Consider the following 24,184-nt stretch of genomic DNA (forward strand, 5'->3'; position numbering starts at 1 on the left):
TAAAAAAAAAGACAACACTGACTACAGATGAGAATAAATCCTACACAAAAAAGGACTGTTCAGAACAACCTAAGAATGTTTGACCAGAGAGACATGTAAACCCATGTAAATTTTTGATGTACAAAACAGGGGACGGGACCCAGATAAGCAAAATGCTTCTCTCATCTCCTTTTTCGGCATGTACAAAAAAAAAAAAAAAAATGTAAAAAAAGTGAATGTAACCATGTCGGAAATAAACTGAATAAATAAATAAAAAAATAAATAATAATTGTGGTGTAAATCTTATGAGGGTTTTGGATGTTTTCGTGGTTAAATGTGTTTTTCTCCACAGCATTACTGTCTCTAAGCAGAAATAACAACATGGAGAATGTGCAAAGGTAGCCATTGTGTCATTTAATATTTTATTCATTTTTAAAACAATTAAGAAAAATCAGACTGTTTGAATCAACACAAAATGCATTTAAATGTATTGGCAGGGAAAGCTTTATTTATCAGTGGATGTGGCATGTAGCAGTAATTGCAGGGTCGATTTGAACAAAATGCACAAAAGCTGATTATCATGGTTGAAGCCATTAGCACCAGTCGGGTATTATAACAACAGTTATCAAGGGAAACAAACACAAGCTGCCAATTATTACATACATACTGAAACCATCAGAAGCCATTTGTGCTTCTATTACCATTTGTTGCCTTGCCTTCATATTCAGTGTTGCTGTTGGACAAACATTTGATGCACATCCTGCACACGCTTTGTGATTTACTGCAGCCTCACTTCCATCATTTCACGAGTGTGGTTCAACTTATATTGCTTCAACTTAAAAATAATTTTTTTTTGTCTTCGGCATTTGAGTGTTTGTTATACTTGAGTCATTTTTTTGTGTGCCTTACTGCTTTCCAACTACTGTTTTAGTGTGCTTGTCAAATTGTCACTAGTTTTTTTGGGACTTACTATTGCTTATCCTTTTACCTTTTTTTAACATTTGTTATTTTAATGCCATCGTAAAACCATACATCAGATTTTTTGTTTGTCACCTTTTTTGTGGCTTACTGCATTATTAGCTCAAATTTAATGTATTTGTCATTATTTAACTAGATTTTAGGGATACACCTTACTAGATTATGCCTTACTAGAGTCTTGCCGCATTTTATATTTTTTGCACCTAATTGTATACACATCTGTAAATCCTAGTTTAAATAAGGGTTAATAGTAGCCGATTTTTGTACAAAGTTGTAACATTTTTCACTCTAAACCTCATCAGACGACTAAGTAACTTATTGGAAGGTGTTTTCATCCAACATTTTATTCGTTTCCAACAATTTTCAATGTAGCACAAATTCCTTTTCGGTGAAACGGTCACAAAAATTTACCGACATCCGATCAAAATGACACTTAATATGCAACAAAAAAAAAGACATTTATTTTGTGGCTGTATAATTTATTTGACATTTTTGTGACAGGTTTACTTTCAGAGTTCTGTAATAACCATTTACAATATAAAAATATTACCCACATAATAGCAGCAGACCAACAATACTACCATAAACAACTAACATGTACACTTCCACCTAAAACCCACTCACCCATATCAGTTTGTTTACACCATTCAGCACACGTAGTTGTAGCAAACAAAACACACTGGTTTAAAAGAATCTATTATTGGGAGAATTGAACCGGTAGTTTGAGTAAGATGGTGTAGTAGCTGCATTGGTAGAAGTTGCGTGGAGCAGAAGGAGTCCTGTGGATGTGTCTCTCGTGCACCGGTTCATTGCTTGTTTGTATGACATCTTTTCTTTGGTGATTGGGTCTATGATCTCTTTGGAGTGCAGCGTCTCGTCTTCCAGCTCCTTCGCTGTTGCGCTGTCGATAAGATTAGCTGCCAGAGCATCTTGAACTGAAAGGCGGCCTGCTTTGCTTGGAGCCACCAACCCACCGGTCAGGTATTGGGCTTCCATGTACCTTTTGGCATTTTCTGGAGGAATGAATCCTTTCTGTGCCGCTGGGCCAACTGCAAGACGCTCTTTGGTCACTGGATCTTCAATTCCAGTGAAGGCCTTCTGTGCATTCAGGAGCTTATACATATGGCTTGTGTCAATCAAGCCCTGTTCTGCTGCCTTGTGGACCGAGAGTTTGTCTTTTTTAGTAAGATCAACAATTCCACCGGAGGCTGCTTGTGCTTCCAAAAGCTTCAGAGCTGTTTCTTGATCGATGAGTTTGCGGGTGAGGGCACTTCTCACAGACATACGGCTTTGAGTGGTTGTATCAAATATTCCTGAAATTGGATAAGACTCATCGCCTATGGAACCACTGAGGTTGTTTAAACTACCACCATACTTGGAGCTATTTTGCATGCTCAGATTGGGGTAGGAAGTTCTGAGGGATGAAGGGACGGAGTTCAGTGGGGAAAGAGGAATGCTGGGAGTTCTTGGGCTCAGTGGTGGGAATTTGGAGTGAGATCTTGGGCTTAGTGGGGAGGGTTTGGTTGGAGATTTTATTACTGCAGGTGGAATGACAGGCTTTTGCAATCCTGCAACAAGAAGAGCTAACTCAGAAATGGGCATTTTGCCTTCCTTGTAGCGTGTCAGCTCAATCTGCGTCAAACGACCAGCCTTCATAGCTTCTTTGACTGAGTACTGTTTTCCGCTTTTGCGATCCTGTAAAATGGTCGTATCCCCATCTGGACCAGCTGAAGTGATTTCCTCCCAGTCGCACTCAAGTTCTGACAGCTTAATGTACTGTTCTTTATCAATTAAATCCTGTGCATAGGCCTCATAGGGGGACAAGGGCTTTCCTGTATCTGGATCCAGAATGGTGATCTTTGTAGACAGATTTGTCTCTCGAGTATGAGTTTCACTATGATCCTCCTTCTGAATGCTGCCCTGGAGTTCAATAATCAGCTTCTCTTTCTGGTGGATTTTTTCCTTCTCCTTTAGGATCTCTTGTTCTAGCATTTGTACTTCAGCTGTGCTCTTTTGACTTTTCAGTCGTACCATCTGATTCCTCTCGCTCACCAACTTGGTCTGTTGCTGGAAAGTTACAGTGATGCTCTGTCGCTGAGCCTCCAACATTCGTAGCATCTTGAGGAGGTCGTCTTTTTCGTTTTGTAGAGCATCTCTGTTGGAGATGAGAGTGGTCTCCTCTGTAGAGGTCACAGTCTTAGTCGTGATGAGGTTATTTACTTTAATGTTGATGTTTTGGATGTCATCTTCCAAGTTCCGTCTGAGATTCTTTTCTTGCAATACTAGATCTCTGAGATGCTCCCTTTCAGCTTCTACGGCTGGATCTTTCTCAACTCGAACAACTTCTCTGTACACAACCTTCTCTGTTGACTTCTCCTTCCTTAGAATTTCTAACTGGTGCATCACGTTGCGAATTTCTCTCTCAAGGCGGCTGATGGTGGTGCTTTCTGCCCCCATATCCTTACGTAAACCATCAGTGAGTTTATCCAGCTGAGGGTCTCTCTCCACTTTCAGGATCTCCTCAATAACTATTTTTTCTTCAACAGGTGTTGGAGTAGTCTCTATCTCAAGAATGCGAGCTTTGATCTGCCGGAGCTCAGACTCAACTTGGATCTTCTTTTGACGTTCATCCATCTGAGCCAGAGTGCGCTCCTTCTCTTGAACCAGGGCTCTGAGCTGTCTGACCTCTAATTCAAATTTTCTGCGGGATTTCATTTCTTCATCAAGGTTCCTGTTTAACTTTTCGTGCTCTAGGATTTGCTTCGGGTCCTTCTGAACAAGAATAACCTCTTGCATTACTATTTTCTCCTCAGGCTTCTGTCTTTCAAGGGTGATGTATTTATTTTGTAAGTCAAAAACACATTCCTCCAAAGTGCGGCGTTGTTGAATCTCCTCTCTGACAACTCTTCGTAGTCTGTCGGCCTCTTTCTCCAAAAGTGGATCATTTTCATATTTGATGATTTCTTTAGTGACAAGCTTTGTCTCAACTTTAGACTTTTCTGTTTTTAACTCATCTCTTTCTTTTCGTAGATGGGTGAGCAGCTCCAAGGTAGTGTTATAGTTGAGCTGTAACCGGTTGACTTGGTTGTTCAGCCTTTGTAATTCTCTAATGACTTCTGGACTCTTCTCCTCTTTGACTACTTCTTGGGTCACCTCTTTAAACTCAATTTTTGGTTTCTGAGCACGCTGAGTTGTCAAAGATGTCATCACTGCATTAATTTCTTTTTCAATGCTAGCACGATTCCTAGTGAAATCTTGTAGTTCTTTCTTCAGGCGAACCAGCTCCAGTTCTGTCTCAGGATCAATCCTGTATATCTCATTGATAACCTCCTTAATGTCCACTCTCTGCTTGATGGTTTCCACTTCGCTGTAATGAAGCTGAAGTGTGGTTAGGTCCCTTAGTAAGATAGCATTCTCATTCTTCTCCTCTTTCAAAGCAATGCGCAATTTCTTTGACTCTTCAAGGAGCTCTGGGTCTTGCTGTACTTGAGTCACAACCTTGGAGACAATCTTTGGTTGGATGGTGGGAATGATCCTCTCTAGATTATTGATCTCCTTTCTTGTGGCAAAAATGCTATCATTAATGGACTTGCACTGGGATTCAATTTCTGAAATTTCGGTCTTAAAGGTAATAGTAGATTTCAACATCTCTGGGTTTTTCTCAAGCTTAACCACTTCCTTTTTGACAATCTTCTCCTTTATTTTTTGTTTCTGATGGGACAAAAGTGTGTACTCATTTGTCACTTGAATTTTTTCAGTATCTCTTGTTTCGAGCTCCATCCGTATCCTCTGAATCTCTTCCCTGATTCTTACTGCCTCTTTTTCAAGCTGAGGGTCTCTCTCATACTCGGTAAACATTTTGGTCACAAGTTTTGGCTCAACTTTGGTCAGCTGTAACTCCAGTTTTATTATCTTCTCATTGACGATTTCTATCTCCGACTGCATTTTTGACCTTTTTATTGATTCATTCTGAATTTGACTGATCAGCGACCGCAGTTCCACCTCTAAATTTGGATCCCGATAATAGTGCACCACCTCCTTTTCTTCCAACCTCTCCACTCCTTTCCTGGCCTTCAGAGATATAAACCTCTTATGATATGTTTCAAGGTCTCTTTCAGAATGACTACGCCTGGTAATCTCGTCATTTAACTGCTTCTTCATTCCATCAACTTCCACCAGGTCCCTCTGCTGGCTTTGGAGCTGGAGCTGCTGAGTGACCACTACCCGGCTAACTTTGTCATCATTCTACACACAAAGAACATAAGGAATTATTAGTAGAAGTAGAAACTAGCAAATGTTTAATTTAAAAATAGCAACTTAAATGTTTTCTTTTTTGTTGTTGACATCTTACCCTAGCCACAATGTTTTTGGCTGTTCCAAGTTGATTGAGCAGTTGGTTGTTCTCTGCATACACCTCAGAGTAAAGATTCAGTAAATCTCTCTCCTGTTGTAAACACAGAAGACAAAACAAGATTAAAATAAAGACAACAGACAACTTAGTGCATATATTTCAGTTACTTGTGTGAAAGTACACCTTTCTCTGTACAGCCTTGGCCAGCGCTAATGGTTGGCGTTTAGGAACCGGTTCCTCGTCGCTGTCATCGTCATCGGAAATCAGAGTGCCCCGGTAAGTGTTTGAATTGCTCTCATAATCCTGTGACAAAACAAATCAAATACCTCTGCTTTATCTACTTAATGCGTTCATACTGTCACAAACACTGCAAAGTGAACGTACATTTAAGACATTCTGCAGATCGTGGGAGAGACCCATTACTCGATCGAGATCATCCGACTTCCTGCTAATGTCCTCCACCACTTTCTAGAAAAAAACAACAGAAATTGTAAGGATTTCTCAGAAAATGTAGAAAGTTAAAAGTCTTGCAAAAAACACATTATAACTGCTAATGAGGTCTGTAAAAAAAAAGACAATTTACAAAAACCTTAACTTTAAGAGAAGTCATTGTTCAGTTAGACCAGTGGTTCTAAAACCAACCCCTTTTGATTAATTCTGAATCCAAGTACCCCCTTTGTCTGACTACAACATTTGACTTAAAATGCACTATAGAGCATAATGATGGAATGAATGAATGATAACACATTTTAAGGAATCTCATTTTGTAAATAAGTGGAATGAAACAGTATTAAGTGCCTCCTGAATAGATTTATTTCTATAATTTTTATCATTTATGGTCTTCTCCCTCCTGATGTGGGACCAAGACTGATCCTTGTGTTTTCAGTTCATGTTTTAGTCAAGATCATTTCTATAATTTTGTGTGTTCTTGGTGTCATTTTGCATATTTTGCTGTTGTTTGTCTGTTCTTTTTATTATTCAGTATATTTTTCTCTTATTTTGTGTGTTGTTGGTATCATTTAAATTATTCTCTCTCAGTGTGTGTGTTCGGTGTCATTTGGTCATTTCTTATGTAGTTTTGTATGTTTCTCTGTTATTTTTATGTAAATCGTAGTGATCTTGTGTATTTTTCTCTAATTTAGTGTTTCTTTGTTGTCATTTTGTGTGTTGCTGGTAATAGTAAGTATTTTTCTCTCTTTGAAATCTTTACACTGGCTCCCAGTCAGCCTCAGAATAGACTTTAAAGTTCTGCTGCTGGTGTATAAATCTGTGAATTGGTTTTGGTCCAGGATACATCAGTGAGATGTTAGTCAGGTATGAACCCAGCAGGTCTCTCAGATCTATGGACACAGGTCAGACAGTGGAGCCCAGAGTTCACAGTAAACATGGTGATGCTGCTTTTAGTTGTTATGCTGCAAAGAAGTGGAACAAACTGCCAGCAGAGCTGAAGTCAGCATCCAATGTGAACATTTTTAAATCAAAGTTAAAGGTTCTCTTTCTCTACTGCGTGTGATTGAGAGGGAGATTTTTGGTCATGTTGTTGATGTAATGTGTTTGTTGATGATTTTAAATGATTTTACTGATGATTTTATTTCATTTATTTTTTGCCGACTTTAATGTTCTTATTGATTTTAAGCTGTTGAATGTTTTCTGTTGCACTTTTTGATCATGTAAAGCACATTGAGTTGCCTCTCTCTCATACTCCCTGTCATGCCATCGCGTACCCACATTTGAGAATCACTGATTTAGAGAAGTCAGAGGCATTCTGTAAAAGAACCACTTCCACTTACTCTCTGGGAGTTCTGCTTGTCTACTATCTGTGTCACATTATCAGTGGGTTTCAGCTTATTGTTGGGTAAGTTCAGCAAGAAAAAATCCAGCGACTGTGCAGCATTCTGGAAATCTTGATTTTTATTCGTCGCTTGCTTGACAAGATCCAACCTGAAGCAAAATGTAGGAGTAATTAGGAAAATTCACGGATGGATTAAAGCTGCTGCTGTGTTTTCCTCTCACCTCTCCTGGAGCTGCTGATTGAGGCCTGTGTAGCGGTTATTCAAGTCTTTCACCTTCTTCTCTTGCCGCTGGATGTCAGGGCAGAACTCATTGAAGCTCTGAAGCAGTGAGCGGGAGGCCTGCTGAGTCAGGTCCAAGTCTTTGCCTAATTTAGTCAGATCATCCTTCCTCGAGCCAACATCCTTGCGAATATCCTGTTTGACAACATAATGAGAAGATTATTCCAAACAATGCTTCAGGGACATTCACACTTCAAATGTTTTCTTGGTTTATAAAGTACAGCACCTGCAGAAAGCGGCTGCGGCTTTGGAGAGAGTTGGGCTGATCGAGGATGGTTTGGTCTTTAACCAGTTGGTCCTCAAATTCAGAGACAATATTATCCACCTTCGTTATTTGTTTCTCCAGGAACAAAGAGGACATCGCTCTGAATTAAAAAGACAGAGGCATTAAATTATCCACTGATCCATACCATCCATCACACAGGGTCAGACCTTGGCCTAAAAGTTTATTACACCATTGTGTTACTATTACGTTTATGCTTACACTGAAAATTAATAAAACATAAAAGAAGAATTGTATATTTTTGAACTTTTGAGAATGTAGAAAAAATGTTTTAGTGGCAAATAAGCAGAAAAAAAGCTTCCCAAGTTGTCTACGGAATTTCTGTATGTCCATCTAAGTTTAATTTGTAAATGTGTTGAATATATACTGTAACTGTGGTAAATTGAATTTTTAAGTATTGTATGCGGGTATATATGTTGATATATAAAACTATGTACACTGTTATTTTATTTCATTATATTATTTTTGAAACCTATATATAAAAGTGGGTGATTGAACCTCAAAGAAACATTCTCTGATTTTCCAGGGTTTCTTTTATTTAATTTAATTGTTTTTTTTTTTATTTCTCTCTGAGTTTTGTTTGAAGAAAGCGGACTTGTAAAGTTCACATGCATCTCTTTACTTTATTTTATCTGTCAAATTGTGTTGTATGCTTTGTGTGACTGCTCAATCAAAAATCCAGAAAAATAAAGATTATTATTTTTATTTTTTTTAAGAAAATGAATAAAACTTGACTCAAATTGAAAGGCCATTAATACTATCTAGCTGGAGTGTGGAATGAAAAAATAAGGTGTAACTGGTTTGGTAAATAGTTCTCCATTAAATATGAAGAACCAGTTTGACAGCAATAGCCAAAACCATATGAATTGAATGGAATGATTACTGTATATGGAGTGACTGACGATGGAACAACATTAATTTATAAATGACAAAAGTAATTACTAACATTCAAATAAACAGCTAAATCAAACAAACTCAGAATATAGGCATCCTGTCTTTGTTACTCTTAGCTTGTCCCTTATTTTTGGTAAAATACCTTCATTTTTCAGACTGACTGTATTTTAATCTAAACAATATTAACTACAAATAACTTCAGTTTCATTGTCAATTACATTATTACCTGTATTATTCTAAGGTTATAATTGCTTTGGAAGCTATTTTGCTGATCTGTTTTATCGAAGTGAGATTTTTCATCCAAAAAAAGTGGCAGAACTAGACTTTTATTATTGCGGGTTCAATGGATTTAAAGTCCCCAAATAAACACTATTAATGATGTTAGGTGTAGGTTACAGCTTTTCATAAAATCGGCCCATCACACAGTTCAACTATTGGAAACAAAACATCTTCTACACCAATAATTAAAAAGTTTTTAGTTATGGAAAAATGTTACAAAAGGAGAAAAAAAGCTGAAGTTTAGAGTAATAGCCTTTATTCAATCAGGCTTTCTTGAACCCAAGCAGTCCACTTCTTTTTTTTTATTAGATATAAATATAGTCTTGGTTGATTGATAAAAACAAATTACAAAAAGGATGTAAAAGGTTTAAACTGCTACTAAATAGTTTGTTTTGATCTCTATTGTAAACACTGTTAACATTTTGGGAAAAGTTTCACACAATGTGGAGTCCTGTAGACAGATTCATAAGTGTTTTTACTTTATTCTAACCGTGATTTATTGTGTTTCTTTGCCAGACAAGGAGGACTGTGTTTGGCTTGACACAATTTTTGTTCTGGATTCATTTAGGCAGGATTCAGACACTTCCGACTAAGCCCCAAAATAAACATCCACCATTGTTTTAACGCCACTTCCAGTCCGTGAAAACAGCAGAAATGTATTGCGAAATCCAGAGTTTTTTGGGAAAAACATAATAAATCATGGCAAGAATGAAGTTAAAACACATCCACATCCCACAATGCAATGTAGGGAACAATGTCAATAAGAGATCAAAACAAACCTTTGAGCGGCAATTTTTTTTTTACCTATTACGTCTTTTTTTTTTTTTTTTTAGAAAACATACGAGGCCTGCACTATGTCTTTAACAGATGTTTCTGTATTCATGATTTATTGCATTGGCCATCAAAATTATTTTATGATGCAATGTATCCTATGAAAGCATTCCAGGGACAAAACTATAGTAATTAGAATGGAAAGTATCATGGAATAGTTTGTGTGCAGCTAGGATAGCAGTAAGAAATTCAAACATTAAACAACACTGTTATTAGCAGTGTTGGGAACATTACTTTAAAAAAAATTATTAGTTATAGTTACTCATTACTTGTTCCAAAAAGTAACTGAGTTAGTAACTGAATTACTCTATAATAAAAGTAACTCATTACCAAGTAAGGTAAATATTTGCATTACTGTTAAAAAAAAAAAAAAAAGTTGCTATTTGTCAAAGAATTCATATTTTTTAAAATGCACGTGTCGTTGTGAGGTGCTTCATTAACTTTGAGTTGTTTACAACAGATGTCGACAAAGTCTTCTCTCCTGGTTATAATGTACACTTCACATGTACGTTCTTGCCTTTGACCATAATTAACTTAAAGTAGTGTTTGTATCGCCACCTTAAAAATGCCAACTTTTCATCAGACTGCTCCACGCTCACCATCTCTGCTGTTTCATCAAATCTGTAGTGGTTGTGTGTGTGGCGCGTGTGTGCTGGCACGTGTGTAAAAACACTGTCTCTGATTGGCTACCATGAAACATGACGCCGCCTTAGCCAATCATAATCACTCACCTTGTTTTTAACCCACCTCCTCACTACAGCTGCGTATGAAGCCAGAGGTGCTTTCAGATAACAGTTTATTCAATCATTGTATGTAATGCACCCGATTTAACATTCAGTAACGTTCACAGTGTTGTGACGGCATAAAACGTAATTAGTTAGATTACCCCGTTACTGAAAAAAAAAAACGCTGTTACCTAACGCCGTTATTTTAAACGCCGTTATTCCAAACACTGGTTATTACTGTCCAGATCTTCCAGAAATGTGAGGTTTGAACTCTGTCAAGAGAGCTACTTTAGCACAAATTAGGCCTAATTGTGTCTTAATAGACCAAAACAACAGTCATAGTTTCCTACTGCTGAGGTCAAACAGAGCTGGAGACTCAAGGCTAATCTTTTTATGTCTTACTTTGTGTTGTAGAGATCATTGAGTAAGTTGATGTCGTTGGTCTTGTTGGTGGCAGCGCTGAGTTTCAGGGGCAGGGTGCTGGTTATTGGTCCCAGAGGTTTCTTTGACAGAATGGGCTCCAGTTCTCTTTGAACAGCTGCTTTCTCAGACTCCAACTTCCTCACTTTCTGAACAGATTTCTGTAGAACCAGTGTTTTATGAATTACTAAACAAATGGCTTTGCTGTTTTTCTAAAGCTTGAACAATGAAAGCATAAATGATGAACTTTGGGATCACCTCTTGGTCTTTGAGCCTGTTTTCCAGGTCCGGAGCTGGGCTGCGGTTGTCTAATGGAGTCCTCAGTCGGCTCAGGATGTCTTTCTCACATTTCTCAAGGGAGTCATTAATCCTGTCTAATTCCCTCGCAAGATCGGTTGCTCTGGGATCCTCTGGTGCACTTTGTACAGCCACTGTGAAAGGAAAAAAACCTTCAAAATTCGACAAAACATAACAATACATCGTTTCAGATGGAAGATTCTGGTTTATGAGCTAAGAAGGTTTTCCTTTGATACGAGCTCAAGTCCAACTCAACAATTACGTTAACTAACTTTTTTTTTTAACTCAACCATATGTGCATTACAAACAAAAATATGTGGGTAGCTACATGTATGGTATTTATTATATACAAACGTATATACATAGTAAAGTTAGACAAATCGGAGCACAATAGAGTCCACACTGACTTACAGCTACACAGTGTGGGACTCTAACTGCACCATGGTGGGAAGGAAGAGGCTATATTTTATACTTTTAACTTACATGTGCCTTTTACTGTTGTGCCTTTTGTATGGGCTGAGATTTGTGCAACTTTACTAGTCTGAAGTTTTTTTCAGGGCTATATACATATTTATAATAAATGCCTTATTATGTACAGTATAAATCTATGTTCACACCCTCAACGGGCCGTAAAAGGAGATTTTGTAGACGTCAACAGGAGTTCCATAAGTCAGTGATTGATTGCTCAACCTCGCGGGCAGAAGTGTGTCTCTGTCTAGTGAAATTGAATAGCGTGCAGTGAATCTGAATTTGAGAAGCAGAAATATTTAAAATTATTTTTTTTTTAAGAGGAAAAATACAATTTACAAGTTACTAAATTCAGTTTCAAAACAGTAAATTCGATTTAAAGTTGTTACTTTCAAAATCAATACTATTTACTTCTCTTTATGACCACATATTTTTTTAAATTTTCTGCTGTTTGATGATTGTATTGTATACAATGTATTGTTTTATCAGTGCAATGACAATAAAGCTTCCATATTCTATATATTCAAAATAAGAACATTTTTCATTCTGCTTTGTGTTTATTATAGGAAGAATTAGGTTCCACTACTTGTAGCTCTGATCAAGATAAGCTAGTCTAGATGAATGGATGGAAGGATGGATGGATGTATCCTACCTGCTCGCTGAGGACGAACCACTTCCACAGAGGGGCTCCTCAGTGAGGCCATGAGTGCAGATCTGCTGCTCTTCAGGTCCTGCAGCTCTCTCTCCAGCCTGAGAACAAACAGGCACCGTTTTTTTGGATTCCTCTTTAGTTTTTAGGAAATCATCAAAACAGGTGAGAATGTTTACCTGTTCACCTTCTCCATGGCTTCTGTGTCCGGTGCAGGGATTATAAAACATGCTCCTGGGAGGGTTTTGATGGTTCCTCTTTTGTTCTGAAGCTCCCAGTTCTTATTGTCAGAGTTGGACCTAAGGATTAATGGCTCTCCTCGTATGACCTCATCCTCCTCATCGATCCAGTCACACAGAGCCATGGCAGTGGTGGGCTTGGAGACAGGGAGTCGGCGTAGCTTTAACGGCACCACGCGGCTGCTGAGCTCCTTGAGGTCAGCCAGGCGCTGATCATTCCTCCTCAGAGCTGGTTCATCTCCCTGTAGGAGTTTTTGAATAAAGGAGGTCAGAATCATTGGGATCCTGGGAAATAAAATACTTTCAACTGCAACAGAGTTTTAAATGAGCGAAGCACCGTTTTTAGACGTCAGTAAATAAACAAAAACACAGAGAGTGCAAACTTCGGCTAAATCTCATCTTTGCCAGATATTGGCAGTTATCTAGATCAGTGTTTCTCAAATGGGGGTGCGTGTATGCCTAGGGGTACGCGATGGCACTACACAGGGAACTTGAGAGAAAGAAAGTGTAAAATTTAGAAATGAAAGCATTAAGAATATGAAGTTTTATCATTTTTATGTTTAGTTAAAATTAAAATAATAATAATGATGATAGAAATGATATTGATTAGAACATGAAATGAAAATACAAGGCTCAGTCTTGGTCCAACACCAGGCGAGAGATGACCAAAAATGATTTTTTTAAAAAACTATAGAAATAAATTTATTCAGGAGGCACTAAATACCATTTCATTCCACTTACTTACAAAATGAGATTCTTTAAAATGTGTCACTCATTTATTCCATCAGTATGCTCTATAGATGTTTTTTCATAGAATTCTGACCAAATTGTTGTAGTTGGACGAAGGGGGTACATGGATCATAAATAAGAGAAAGGGGGTACTTGAGCTAAAAAGATTTGAAAACCACTGTTCTAGATCAATGATTATGATCATGGTACCATGATTATATACACTTTAAAAACTTGGAAGGAATTTATATTCCCATTAATAAATATACAGTAGGTCCAAATGTATGAAGACCCCCCTTTTTATAAAAAAAAAAGAAATTGTGATATAACTGAACTTTGAAATCTCCTCAAGATCCATCTATATACACATTTTAGAAATTGTGACAATGAGGAGAGATAGAAATTTTTTTTTTAAACTGATCCAGAATTAGTCATTTAAACCGGATCCTCTTTCAAAATTTAATGGAATCTTCCATGGCACTATTTTGGGATAAAATTCTGTCAAAATCCCTCTAACAGACAAACAAACAAATAAATAAAGGCCAGTGAAACTGTTACCTCTTTTGCTGCAGTAAAAATCAAATAGAAGAAGTAACAAAAAAAATCTAAATTGAACAGTTTACAGGTGCAAAGTACAGCAGCCATGTGTGTGTGCAGTTGGTTGGACCAGTACAGCCTGTTATTAGAAGGTAAATGAACTAATGGTATGAATGAAGTCTGAGGGTTTAACTAGTTTAAAAGGTTGTGAAATGAATTCCAGCTTCTTCTAAGGCCAGCTCCTTGGGCTTTTATAATGAAATATAAAAAAAAACGGAATTATAAAATTAACTTAAAGAACAGTGGAGTCGGCAGCAACGCAAACAGCCTCTACACTTACTGAATGTTAAATGGCTTGTGAATGAATGAATTGCATTGACAGATAAGTGTGTGAGGTGTGTTCTGGGTCAGGGTTGTACCTCCAGTGACAGCAGGATCTCAGGGTTGCTCTTGTTATTCAGAGACTTTGGATCCAGACCTAGGCGGAGTCTGTCCAGGGACTCTGATAACTGCTCTGCATCCAGCTGGAACTGCATCAAACACACGTGTTGAGCTGAGCGCGTTAGCATTGGAGCCCTGTTTGTCAGGCAAATACCTTCTTATAGTTGTCGATGTTCTCCAGATGTGCCTCCTGTGCCAAACACAGGTTGAGGAAGCTTTGCCACTCGGTCTGGACCGTTGTGCTGTGAGCCTGAGGAAAAACCAAGACCAGTGTTGTAAGTGGCAAAGTCCACGTGTAGTTACTGTAGTAATGTAGTTACTGTAATTCATCTCGCTACCTTTATAGGTGAAGATCCAGGATGTTTCATTTCAACAAGATATTCTCCTTCATTTTGTAGCTTGTTAATCTCTTGCTCGTGAGCCACCAGTCCGTTGTTTTTAAATTTCTGCAATAAACAAAAGAAGAACTTAGTGAGCAATCCTCAGGTATATTTTTTTTCCCAATGAGCTTTTTTATGACGATAAGAATCCATAATAAAATGTAAGTTTTTTTTTCTTTTCCTCTTGATTAAAATTTTACTCAATTACAAGAACAAGTAAAAAGTAGCTCAATTAAATTGTACTTAAAGTAAAAGTTACTAGTTACTTTCACGGCCCCACATTTATTTTTGGTAATAAACCAAAATGTTTACTCTATAAACTTTGAAAGGAAGAGACCAAATCTTGCACAGTTGGAAATTAATTTATTTTCCACAAAGAGATCTGTATAAAATAAAAGGTTTGTCAAAATGTACAATTCTCTTTTTAAATTAAATAACATCAATGGATTCAATTAAAATACGTTTAATCTGATTGGTCGGCTACAATGTGATGCATTTGACTGTTGTCTGGTCATTTAATTTTTTGTAGTTTCACAACGTCCGTCGATCATTTGAAAACAGAAAATAATACTTTACTCAGTAACGGTTGAACGTAGAAATGTAATTAATTATTTTGCTCCTTTTAAAATGTACTTAAGTACAAGTAAAATGACTGATTTAGAAATACACTGAACAAAGTACAAGTACCCATAAAAGCAACTCAATTACAGTAATGTGAACAGTGCAGTGTGTCAACATTCAAACCAGACATGTACAGTAACTAAAGCAAAAGGGTGTCAGGGCCTACAAAAGTGAAAATAGTTCACAGACATTGAAAAATAAAGAAATGTGTCACAAAGGTAAGAAATATCTCACCTCGTACTCCATACGGACCCCCGAGGGGTCGACCATGCGATCGCTCCAGTCTCTCTGGAGAATCCTTTCCTGTTGGCTGGACAGGTAGACGAGCTCCTTACTGCAGCTCTGCATGTAGTCGTACAGAGAGGCCAGTTGGCTGCGTCTGCGCTGAGAGCTGTCCTGTACACACACACACGATTCATACACTTTACATCAGGCTGACAGGGAACAAGTGGAGGTAAAAACCTGAACAAAGCCCAAGGAAAAAAAATTCAACAAGCTTCATTAATCGAGTGTTTGTGTGTTGGTCATTCAATCGATTGGCTGGAAGATCCACTGGTGAGTTTGTTGTTTGGTCAATACATTTGTTGGCTTAGTTTATCTGTTGGTTGACTGATAAATAAGCAGAAGACCCATAGTTTTGCAGGAATGGTTCAGGACTAGGGCTGGGCAATATGGACCAAAACTCATATCTCAATATTTATTCTCAAAATGGCGATATACGATATAGATCTCGATCATTTTAATTTAAATGAAGTCCGGCCAAGAAGAAAATTCAGAGTTAAATTTGCTAATGCAAAATGCCACACAGACACATTTATTAACAAACTGTTGCTTTAGTTGATCAATTAAGGATACCTTGATCTGGGATGTCAGACTTCTATGTTGTAAAATAAAGAGATTTTAGGTCATAAATGTTCAATGTTAAATATTCACAAGTGGATTTTCCAATATGATGATGTCAGTCAAAGTTACTGTCGAATAGGCATCATATTTAAAATCCCTGAGGTCCAGAACCTAAGAAATGTGTGTATAATTATATGACCTTTTGCTGGCCATTTTGAATTGTCCAATATAGCGACCCTTTTAACAATTGGCTCCGGCGCCCGGCAGATTCCAATTCAGCAGGTCAAAAACTGCAAGTACACCAAATGTCATGCTTGTAGACAAATTTGCACAAATCTTCCCCTAACAAACCAGACGACTATAAGAGACAGCACGTGTGAGTGAGATCTGGAGTGTGGCTTGTTTAGGGAAAGGTCTGGGTTAGAACACACTCAGTGGTCAACTAATGAAAGCAGTGATTCCTAAAATGAGTATTTTAAAACAAAATAAGCTCTAAAAAAGATATATGTCAATATAGACTATATTTTCTATATCACCAAAATACAAAACTCGATGTATCTTGAATCTCGATATATCACCCAGCCCTAATCAGGACACTATCAATAGAGTGAAAGACACTGAAAACTGAGAACCAACAAATACGAAAACAACTCACAACTAGTTCAGCGTATTTCTGTTTGAGAGTGTCGTACTCCTCCTGCAAAGACAAGAGATGAATAAACAGGTGAGGGTTAATCCTGTGCAATGTGGCTGATTGTGTGATTGTGTGTGTGTGTGTGTGTGTGTGTGTGTGTGCACGTGCCGGTGAGGTGGTGGTGCTGGGCTGTAGCTGCTCGTTGTACGCCTGGATCTCTTGGTGCAGAATATTATGTGCTGCGATCTGCTTCTCCACATCAGACAGTTTGGGCCCGTAATCCTCCGTCTTCAACTGTTTCTGTAAACGTCACCCAACAGAGAACTCTGTGTGTAGCTGTGACTCACAAACACACTTTGACTTAGAAGAGTAACTAAACCCCTGTTTTCTCCTGACCTGCCACTAGGAGGGACATTCAAAAAAATGCACTGATTATGGGCGGGGCACCTGGAGCATTTAGGACACGCCCAGTATATACTATAAAATCTCCAATGAACGATCTGTGCCAGAGATGAGCAACTTTTACCACAGCGGAGCCACAAAAATATAATTTTTGGCCAAATTATCAACATTCATGCCAGCGTTTAGAATAATCACAGTTCTGAGCATGAATACAGGGAAGAACAATGAGTTTTTGGTGTAATTTATTGTTTTGTTAAGTTTTTTTGTGGTGGTTTTGCGTATTGTTCTCTTATTTTGCACTTTCTGTGGTTGTCTTGTGTGTTTTTACTTTCACTTTGTGTGTTTATGAAGTCATTTTGCCTATTTTCCTCTCATTTCGTTTCAGTTGTTGTTTTATGCGTTGTAAGTCAATTTCTGTATTTTCGTTGTCATTTTGTAATTTTGGAGACACTTTTTGTGTATTTGTGTGGCTGTTTTTTTGTTTTGTTGGCTTTTTGTTTGTTTTTGGAATCATTTTGTTTATTTATGTTGTCTAGTGTATATTTCTGTAAATTTGTATGGTTTTTTTTAAGTCATTTTGTGCACATTAACTATAGGGGTCACTCAAAATTAGAGCATGTGGCCCCCAGGCTGCCAGTTGCCTATGTCTGATCTATGCTATGCTAACTAGCTACTCATTACTCAATATACCTCTATTCACTCTTCTCTCAAACCAACCTACTCACACAGATTGTAGAGCCCACAGGTGCTAGCTTTTATACAAGGGGCGGAGCTAACAGTGCTTGTTTGTGACGCAAGATGATCCCAAAACATCACATGATCTTGTTCTCAGCCAATAGCAGAAATCAATTGTAATAGCCAGGTTTCAACCCATAGAGTTCAGTTGGACCAGGATCAATCAACAGCCACTGGGGCGACCGTGGCTCAGGTGGTAGAGGGGTCGTCCACTGATCAAGAGGCTGGGGGTCTGATCCAAGTCTATACCGGTCTATGTGTTGAAATATCTTTGGTCAAGACACTGAATCCTAAGTTGCTTCCAGTGGTTAACCATGATATGCAAAGAGCTTTGGGACAACCTCAGTGTAGGGATAAAGAGTTACATAAATCAAGTCCTTTTACCATTTTACTATACCCAAATACATTGGTATTCAGCAGAAAAGAGTGGTTTTGGGGTTTAGTTACTCTTTAAATTTTGTAGCGACTCAGTGGTTGATCTGACCAGTTTTTTATCCAGCAGAGGACCCCACCCGATCTTGGCTTTTGGGGCCAGGTCTTGAACTTGGTCGTACAACTCTCTGTAGGTTGCGCAGTCCTTGACCCAGCGGTCATGGAGATTACTCACACTGCAAACAAAGACAGGTGCTCAAAGTTGATGAAGGCAGTGGAGTGAGAGAAAGAAATGTGAAACTGACAGTTGGAGGCGAGGGCGTCTTGATGGTATGCTACGTTTCAAGTTTGGTGCGTCTGCTTTGGCAGGCGTCTGACATCACTCTTACTCACTCTCGTTCGATCTCTTTGTACTGCGGGTGCTGCAGCTTCTTGGCTTTGTCCACGTCCATGAAAAGATTTTTGAGGAGTCCTTCGGCCTCGGCCAGGTTGGTTGCATTCTGCTTCTGGTGGATCAGAGTTTGTCTTCGATCGTCTCTCTCAATGTCCTTTAAACACAAGTTACATTTTGTCTGGTGGGTTAATGGCACAGATCTTGCACAAAAAAAGACTTGACTGTTTCCTGTAACTGTGATTTAACTCTGATCTACTGACGTCTACAGTGCTGTTAAGACATGAGAATTGGGAAAAGATGTCATTACCTCAGCCAAGAATAACGATAATAATACTACTAATAATAATCTTTATTTATATAGCATTTTTCAAAAACAGGGTGCTTTACAGACAGTAAAGTCAACAAAAAAAAACAATGAATGAGGAAATGAAGTGAGAAATTAAAAACAGTGAATAAGAGGAAAACAAAACATATAATAATAAAGATAAAATATTAAATAAAACAAAGTACAATTAAAACCATCAGATAATAAACAAAAAATAATAATACTGTAATTCCTGCCAGTGACAAGAAGGTAACATTTTCCCCAGCGTTTGTTTATTAGTTTGTCTGTTAGCAGAATTACGTCAAAATTACTTTATTTTGATAATATTTTAAACAAAGATAAACCTGACTCCATAGAAGATTCTATTACATTTTGGAAGGCATACGCATCAAAATACTCATTGTGGATCTGTTTCAAAAAATAAAAAATTAATTTTTGTATTTTTATATCTCGGTTTGTAATTGACATTGTTCATCAATTACCCCACCGAGTTGTATCCAGATTTGGAATGAAATCGAGCGTTTCACTGCGATTTTTCGAGAAAAATGAGACCTAGTGTACAGCTATTAATAGGGATAGAAATATCTTATGAGCCTCTAAAGTGTGAATGATTATGGTACCATGCTGTCATGAATGGACACAATCTGTGTGGCTTCTTACCTCCTCCAGCAGCTTCTCGGTCAGCAGGATGTTCTTCTCGACTTGATCTGCATTTGCTTGCATGCGAGCCACCACAGAAGAAAGGTCTTTGGCCTGATTCCTGCACAGAAACACAACGGCATCAGCAACAGCAAAAAAAACTTTAAAAATCATACATTTTAATTCAGAAATACCAGAAAGAAGAATGGGACTGAGTTTTCTCCTACATTTATTCGACGTCACCATTAAATATTTATTTCAATAGGCAAATTACCAGAATTTCCGCTATTGTTCAGTCAATAGACGCATCATTGTTAATCAAGACATAATCCAGGCTTTGTGTGAATAATTGAGACTTTCAAAGTCACTTGAAACTAGTTTCATGAATCCCCCTTATTTTAGATACCCAGGCCAATGAGAGGCTGACACACCCAAAGTTACGCAGCGTTAAGGGGAGTTGCAGACAACAGGAATGTTCTCCAAGTGTTTGCGATGTACAGATTCGTGCCGTGAATCTGAGTGGGCTGCACCCTCAGCTCTGCTTCAATGAATGAATGTTGGAGGTGATAACAGCTGGAGTCTGACATTAGTGCCAATAGTTGATTGATGTTATAGCAGTTGTTAATGCTCTGCATTCCTTTCATAGCTCACTGTAGTACCATTCATTCAAGTACAGTAAAAGGTATTTTTTACAGCAGTTAAACAGCTTCGGCGTCTTCTTTCTATAGTTAAAGCCTGAACATTCCACCTACGTTTTAAATGTTTTATGATGTTTGAGTAGATGGGTTTGCCGCTTTCCATTATGAGATCACTCTATTAGATGTCAGTTTTATGGGTAAAACCAAGTCAAACTTCAACTACACAAGTGACACATTAATCCATTATTCTTCCTCTAAACTTGCTTTAATCAGACGTAGGTCGTTTATGGCACAAAACCTGGCGACACCCAGAACAAGACGGTAGTAAACCAGTTAAATAATGAGAGGAAATGTGAATTTAAACATTCTTTATGAGGTTACCCACTCCCCTTCAAACACAAAAAGTATGTGTATGCAGTATTATATGCAATTGTTTTGTTTTTGTTTGTTCTTTCTGGAAGGAAAGCCATCTGAATCAAATCTTTTGTTTATTGTAATATTGTTTTTTGTATTATTGCATTTGTACAGTATATTAAATTATCCTTCTTATGTTTATTACCTGCATCACTTACAGCTACGCAGCCACTGGTTTAACAATTGGCAATTTTGGATAAAGGTTTTTACTCTTTTCATCTGTTGTAATAGATAAATATAAACGGACATCCTCTCTGTGTCATTTTCATTCAAATTTAATTGAAATAAATTAAAATTAATGACAAAATTAAACGTTACTTTGAAGTGGAAAATTCACCACAACATGGTTTTAAATAAGAGCTCGTCATTTTTTGGTGAACAATTGCTGAGAATCCACCCAGCTGTGAATATACGGATGCATGAGTCACATTCAGGGTAAACATTGATACACTGACTACTCACCTATTGTCCTGTTAGGGTGAGGGATTAGTTAATAATTGGTGCAAAAATCAAACTAGAAAATATCTTTTAAAAATTGACACTTTTGTATTGTTATATCGTTTTGTAACAAATTTATTGAGCTTTTGTGTCTCGTTGGATTCAATTCTTTTGACATCACATAAAGCACCATTCAATTCAATTTAACCAGATTTATCAGCAGCACATTGTTTATTGTGATTTACATTTAAATGGTTTTTAAATGAGGTTTTACCTCAGGTTGAGTCAAATCTGTCTTTTGTTTAATCCTTCTTGAGTTGTATTACAGGGTTTATGAGGAACTTGCACTATTTGGCCAGTTTAGGTCACGTGACTAAGATTAAACCTTACCCTAAACCTAACCCTAAAAATTGTTGCAATACTGAGTTATAACCTAACCCTAACACTAAGACGCAATGTACTTGTACTTCGGTAACCGTACCAATAGCACTGGGGGTTGTCAGTACGGCAACTGTACGAATAAATACTATCAATAAAATTGCACCACGTTGATGCATACATTGCACACATCTGGGTCCAAAATCCAAATATGATCAATGATATTCCATGTACAATTTTCTGTTTATGATTTAGTTTATTCAGCCAAATAAAACACAAACGTAAATACTGCACATTTCTTGTCTTCACTTGGTGATTCAGGCTTTCCTGACTTAGTTAAGTAATAATTTGCATGCTTGAGTGACAGTTTTATGGTAGTAATTTTCATTGTAATAATACTCATTCTAATCTTTTCTGTCATGTTTTCCACTTCCTTCCTGGGATGTCCTGCCTGCACCACGATTAGTCATGTCAGAACAAACACTGGTTTCCCCTTGGGAGTGTCCCTGAGTGCAATAAGACAAATATGGAGGTCCCTGCCCTACCCTGCCGCTCCCTCCAGCCAATCCAACCTCCTGTCAATCCTGTGAGCGACAACCAATCAGTGTCTCCAAAGATAAGCACCTTCTCAACAGGCTTCGCTCCAGGTTGCGCAATAAACACTGAGCCCGTTTATCTCAACGTGGAACTGACAAAATGATGTCGACACGGCCCTGGACTCTCACACACACTGGTTCCACTACATAGCAATGACAACACAGCTCAGTCTGGATTAGACTCAGTATCAGCCTAAGAGACCCATAGGAGGCCTGAAGAGATGCATCAGTCATGGGTTTAATGAATCTGACAACTCTGGTGATACACCCACTGGGTAAACAAGTCACTAAAGGAGTCAGGTAAGGTGACAAGCAGGTAAAAAACAAAACAAACAGAAAAAAAACCATCAGAGCAAACTATTGTGGCTGAGAAGTGCAAAACACTTTTACAAATACCAAAAATGCAATTTTTTTAAAAAAACAAATACACATAATTATGAAAAAAAATTAAATACAAATAACGAAAAAGTTTCACAAATTCCACAACAAATTTACAGTTTGATAACAAATACACATAATGATCTAAAAAAAAAAAAAAAAAAAAACCATACAAATAGAAAAACACTTTTACAAATGTAGAAACAGATTTACAATGGCAACTTTACAGCTTGCCGCTCCTACTTCCGGTGACTCAGGCCCTCCCTTTCCGTATGATTTCACGCAACAAATTAAAACACTTTTACAAAATGTCAAAACAAACTGCTAGCGAGTCCCGAAATTGCATCAAAAACCTACACCTTGAACTTTTCACCAAACTATACCGTCCTGCCAAATTACATGTAATTGCACCCCCGGGAAGGGCATTAAAATTATTAATAATAATAATAATAATAATAATAATATGAGAAGAAGAAGAAGAAGAAGAAGAAGAAGAAGAAGAAGAAGAAGAAGAAGAAGAAGAAGAAGAAGAAGAAGAAAATTACTTTTACACTTACAATGCACCGTTGCACATTTGTTTCAACATTTGTAAAAGTGTTTTGCTATTTGTATAGATTTTTTTTAGCTTATTGTGTACATTTGTTTTCAAATGTGTGCTATTTGTACAAGTGTTTTTCTCTTCTCAGCCAACGTAGCAAACATATGGAAATAACATGCCAAGTTAGAAGAGGATTCATTCATTTCTCCCACTCAGACAGCTGCTCCTATGTTCCTATAGCACGACTGGTAACAGTGGTTATTACTGCAGCACAAAGCGAACACAACAGCTAATACAAACGTAACTGATCATTTATGGCAACCAAAACCAAACAGAGAAAAAGAATGTGCACGGCAAGAGAACAACAGACAGTAACTTTAGACACACAGTCGAGGGAAACTCCCTTTCTTACTTGGTCATGTTCAGGAAGTCCTTTTTCGAAGACATCTTGGGAGGCCGTGGAGACCCTGAGTCTCTGTCTCCCTCCTGGGCTCTGGTGGAGTCTCGGCTAAGTTAAGGAGAGTCCACCTGTCTCAGCTCCTCCCAGGCTGACAGGTGTGTCGTCAGTAAAGGTAGACTGGGCAGACCTGTTCCAGCCACCTGTGGCCTCACGCTCCATGACTTCGGTGCCTTTAGATCTACTTTTACATCATTCACACTTCAAGGACCAAAGTTAAGAAAACAGACAAAAAATTTCTCCCATTTTTTTTTCTTTCTAAATACACGAAAAAAACCTGTCACCTAAAATGAGTGTAAAGTGTTTCTTTCAAACTTGCAACAACTATGCGTATATCTAAACATTATTATATCTGAGGTGGGTGTTGAAATAAAAGTGTTATCATTCAATTCAGACACTCATCGACTCTAGAAAGACAACTGAGAAGGAATGTGGACAAACGAGTCATTCGATGGCTGGATATTTAGCTCATCCTCACTGTCTGCTCATTGTTCATTCAGGCATGACAAACATCGATCTCATCATACATTCATTGGAGCATAGAATGTCAAAATGATTTTCAATTTGAGCCATTAGTGAATACTGTACATGTTTATGAAATAATTTAATCTGGGCTAGATTATGAGTTTCGGTTGCTTGGCCTGCAGCATGTGCTTCTCCCAGTTAGTGAAAAAAAAAAAGCATGTTATCCCCCTAAAAGTCTCTTATTAAAGGCAAAAGTTAATGAATGGATTAATGTCACTTATTCATTTTCCAAAGGCCAGTCTTGCACATCGTTCTTGCTAATCGAAACGCATCATCTGATCGCGTATTTATCGCGCAGCGCCTGA

General features: G+C 37.8%; 1 protein-coding gene across 1 annotated transcript; it reads right to left on the reverse strand.

Annotated features, from left to right (window-relative positions):
- Window positions 1–503: 503 nt before the first annotated feature.
- Window positions 504–23,433, reverse strand: evplb (envoplakin b). The gene is made up of 21 exons (XM_028454810.1): window positions 23,310–23,433; window positions 19,539–19,638; window positions 18,553–18,707; window positions 18,272–18,395; window positions 16,819–16,950; window positions 16,672–16,713; window positions 15,408–15,569; window positions 14,511–14,618; window positions 14,327–14,422; window positions 14,151–14,261; window positions 12,406–12,707; window positions 12,230–12,327; window positions 11,071–11,243; window positions 10,795–10,973; window positions 7,607–7,745; window positions 7,322–7,515; window positions 7,099–7,249; window positions 5,693–5,776; window positions 5,492–5,611; window positions 5,309–5,401; window positions 504–5,202 (listed from the first exon to the last, which is right to left on the reverse strand). The coding sequence occupies exons 1-21, from the start codon at window positions 23,342–23,344 to the stop codon at window positions 1,642–1,644; spliced, it is 6,159 nt and encodes a 2,052-aa protein (XP_028310611.1). The 5' UTR covers window positions 23,345–23,433; the 3' UTR covers window positions 504–1,641.
- Window positions 23,434–24,184: the final 751 nt, after the last annotated feature.

The sequence above is a fragment of the Gouania willdenowi genome, chromosome 8, assembly GCF_900634775.1.
Source record: "Gouania willdenowi chromosome 8, fGouWil2.1, whole genome shotgun sequence".
In the NCBI taxonomy this organism is placed as follows: domain Eukaryota; kingdom Metazoa; phylum Chordata; class Actinopteri; order Blenniiformes; family Gobiesocidae; genus Gouania; species Gouania willdenowi.

What these genes read in the sequence shown, in the direction of transcription:
- evplb (XM_028454810.1), bottom strand. Translation starts at nt 23,344, where the DNA reads ATGTCTTCGAAAAAGGACTTCCTGAACATGACCAA. An exon ending in ATCTGCAGAATGTCTTAAAT is followed by an intron (nt 5,612 to 5,692) that starts GTACGTTCACTT and finishes GTTTTGTCACAG; the next exon opens with GATTATGAGAGCAATTCAAA. An exon ending in CCAAGGCTGTACAGAGAAAG is followed by an intron (nt 5,402 to 5,491) that starts GTGTACTTTCAC and finishes TGTTTACAACAG; the next exon opens with GAGAGAGATTTACTGAATCT.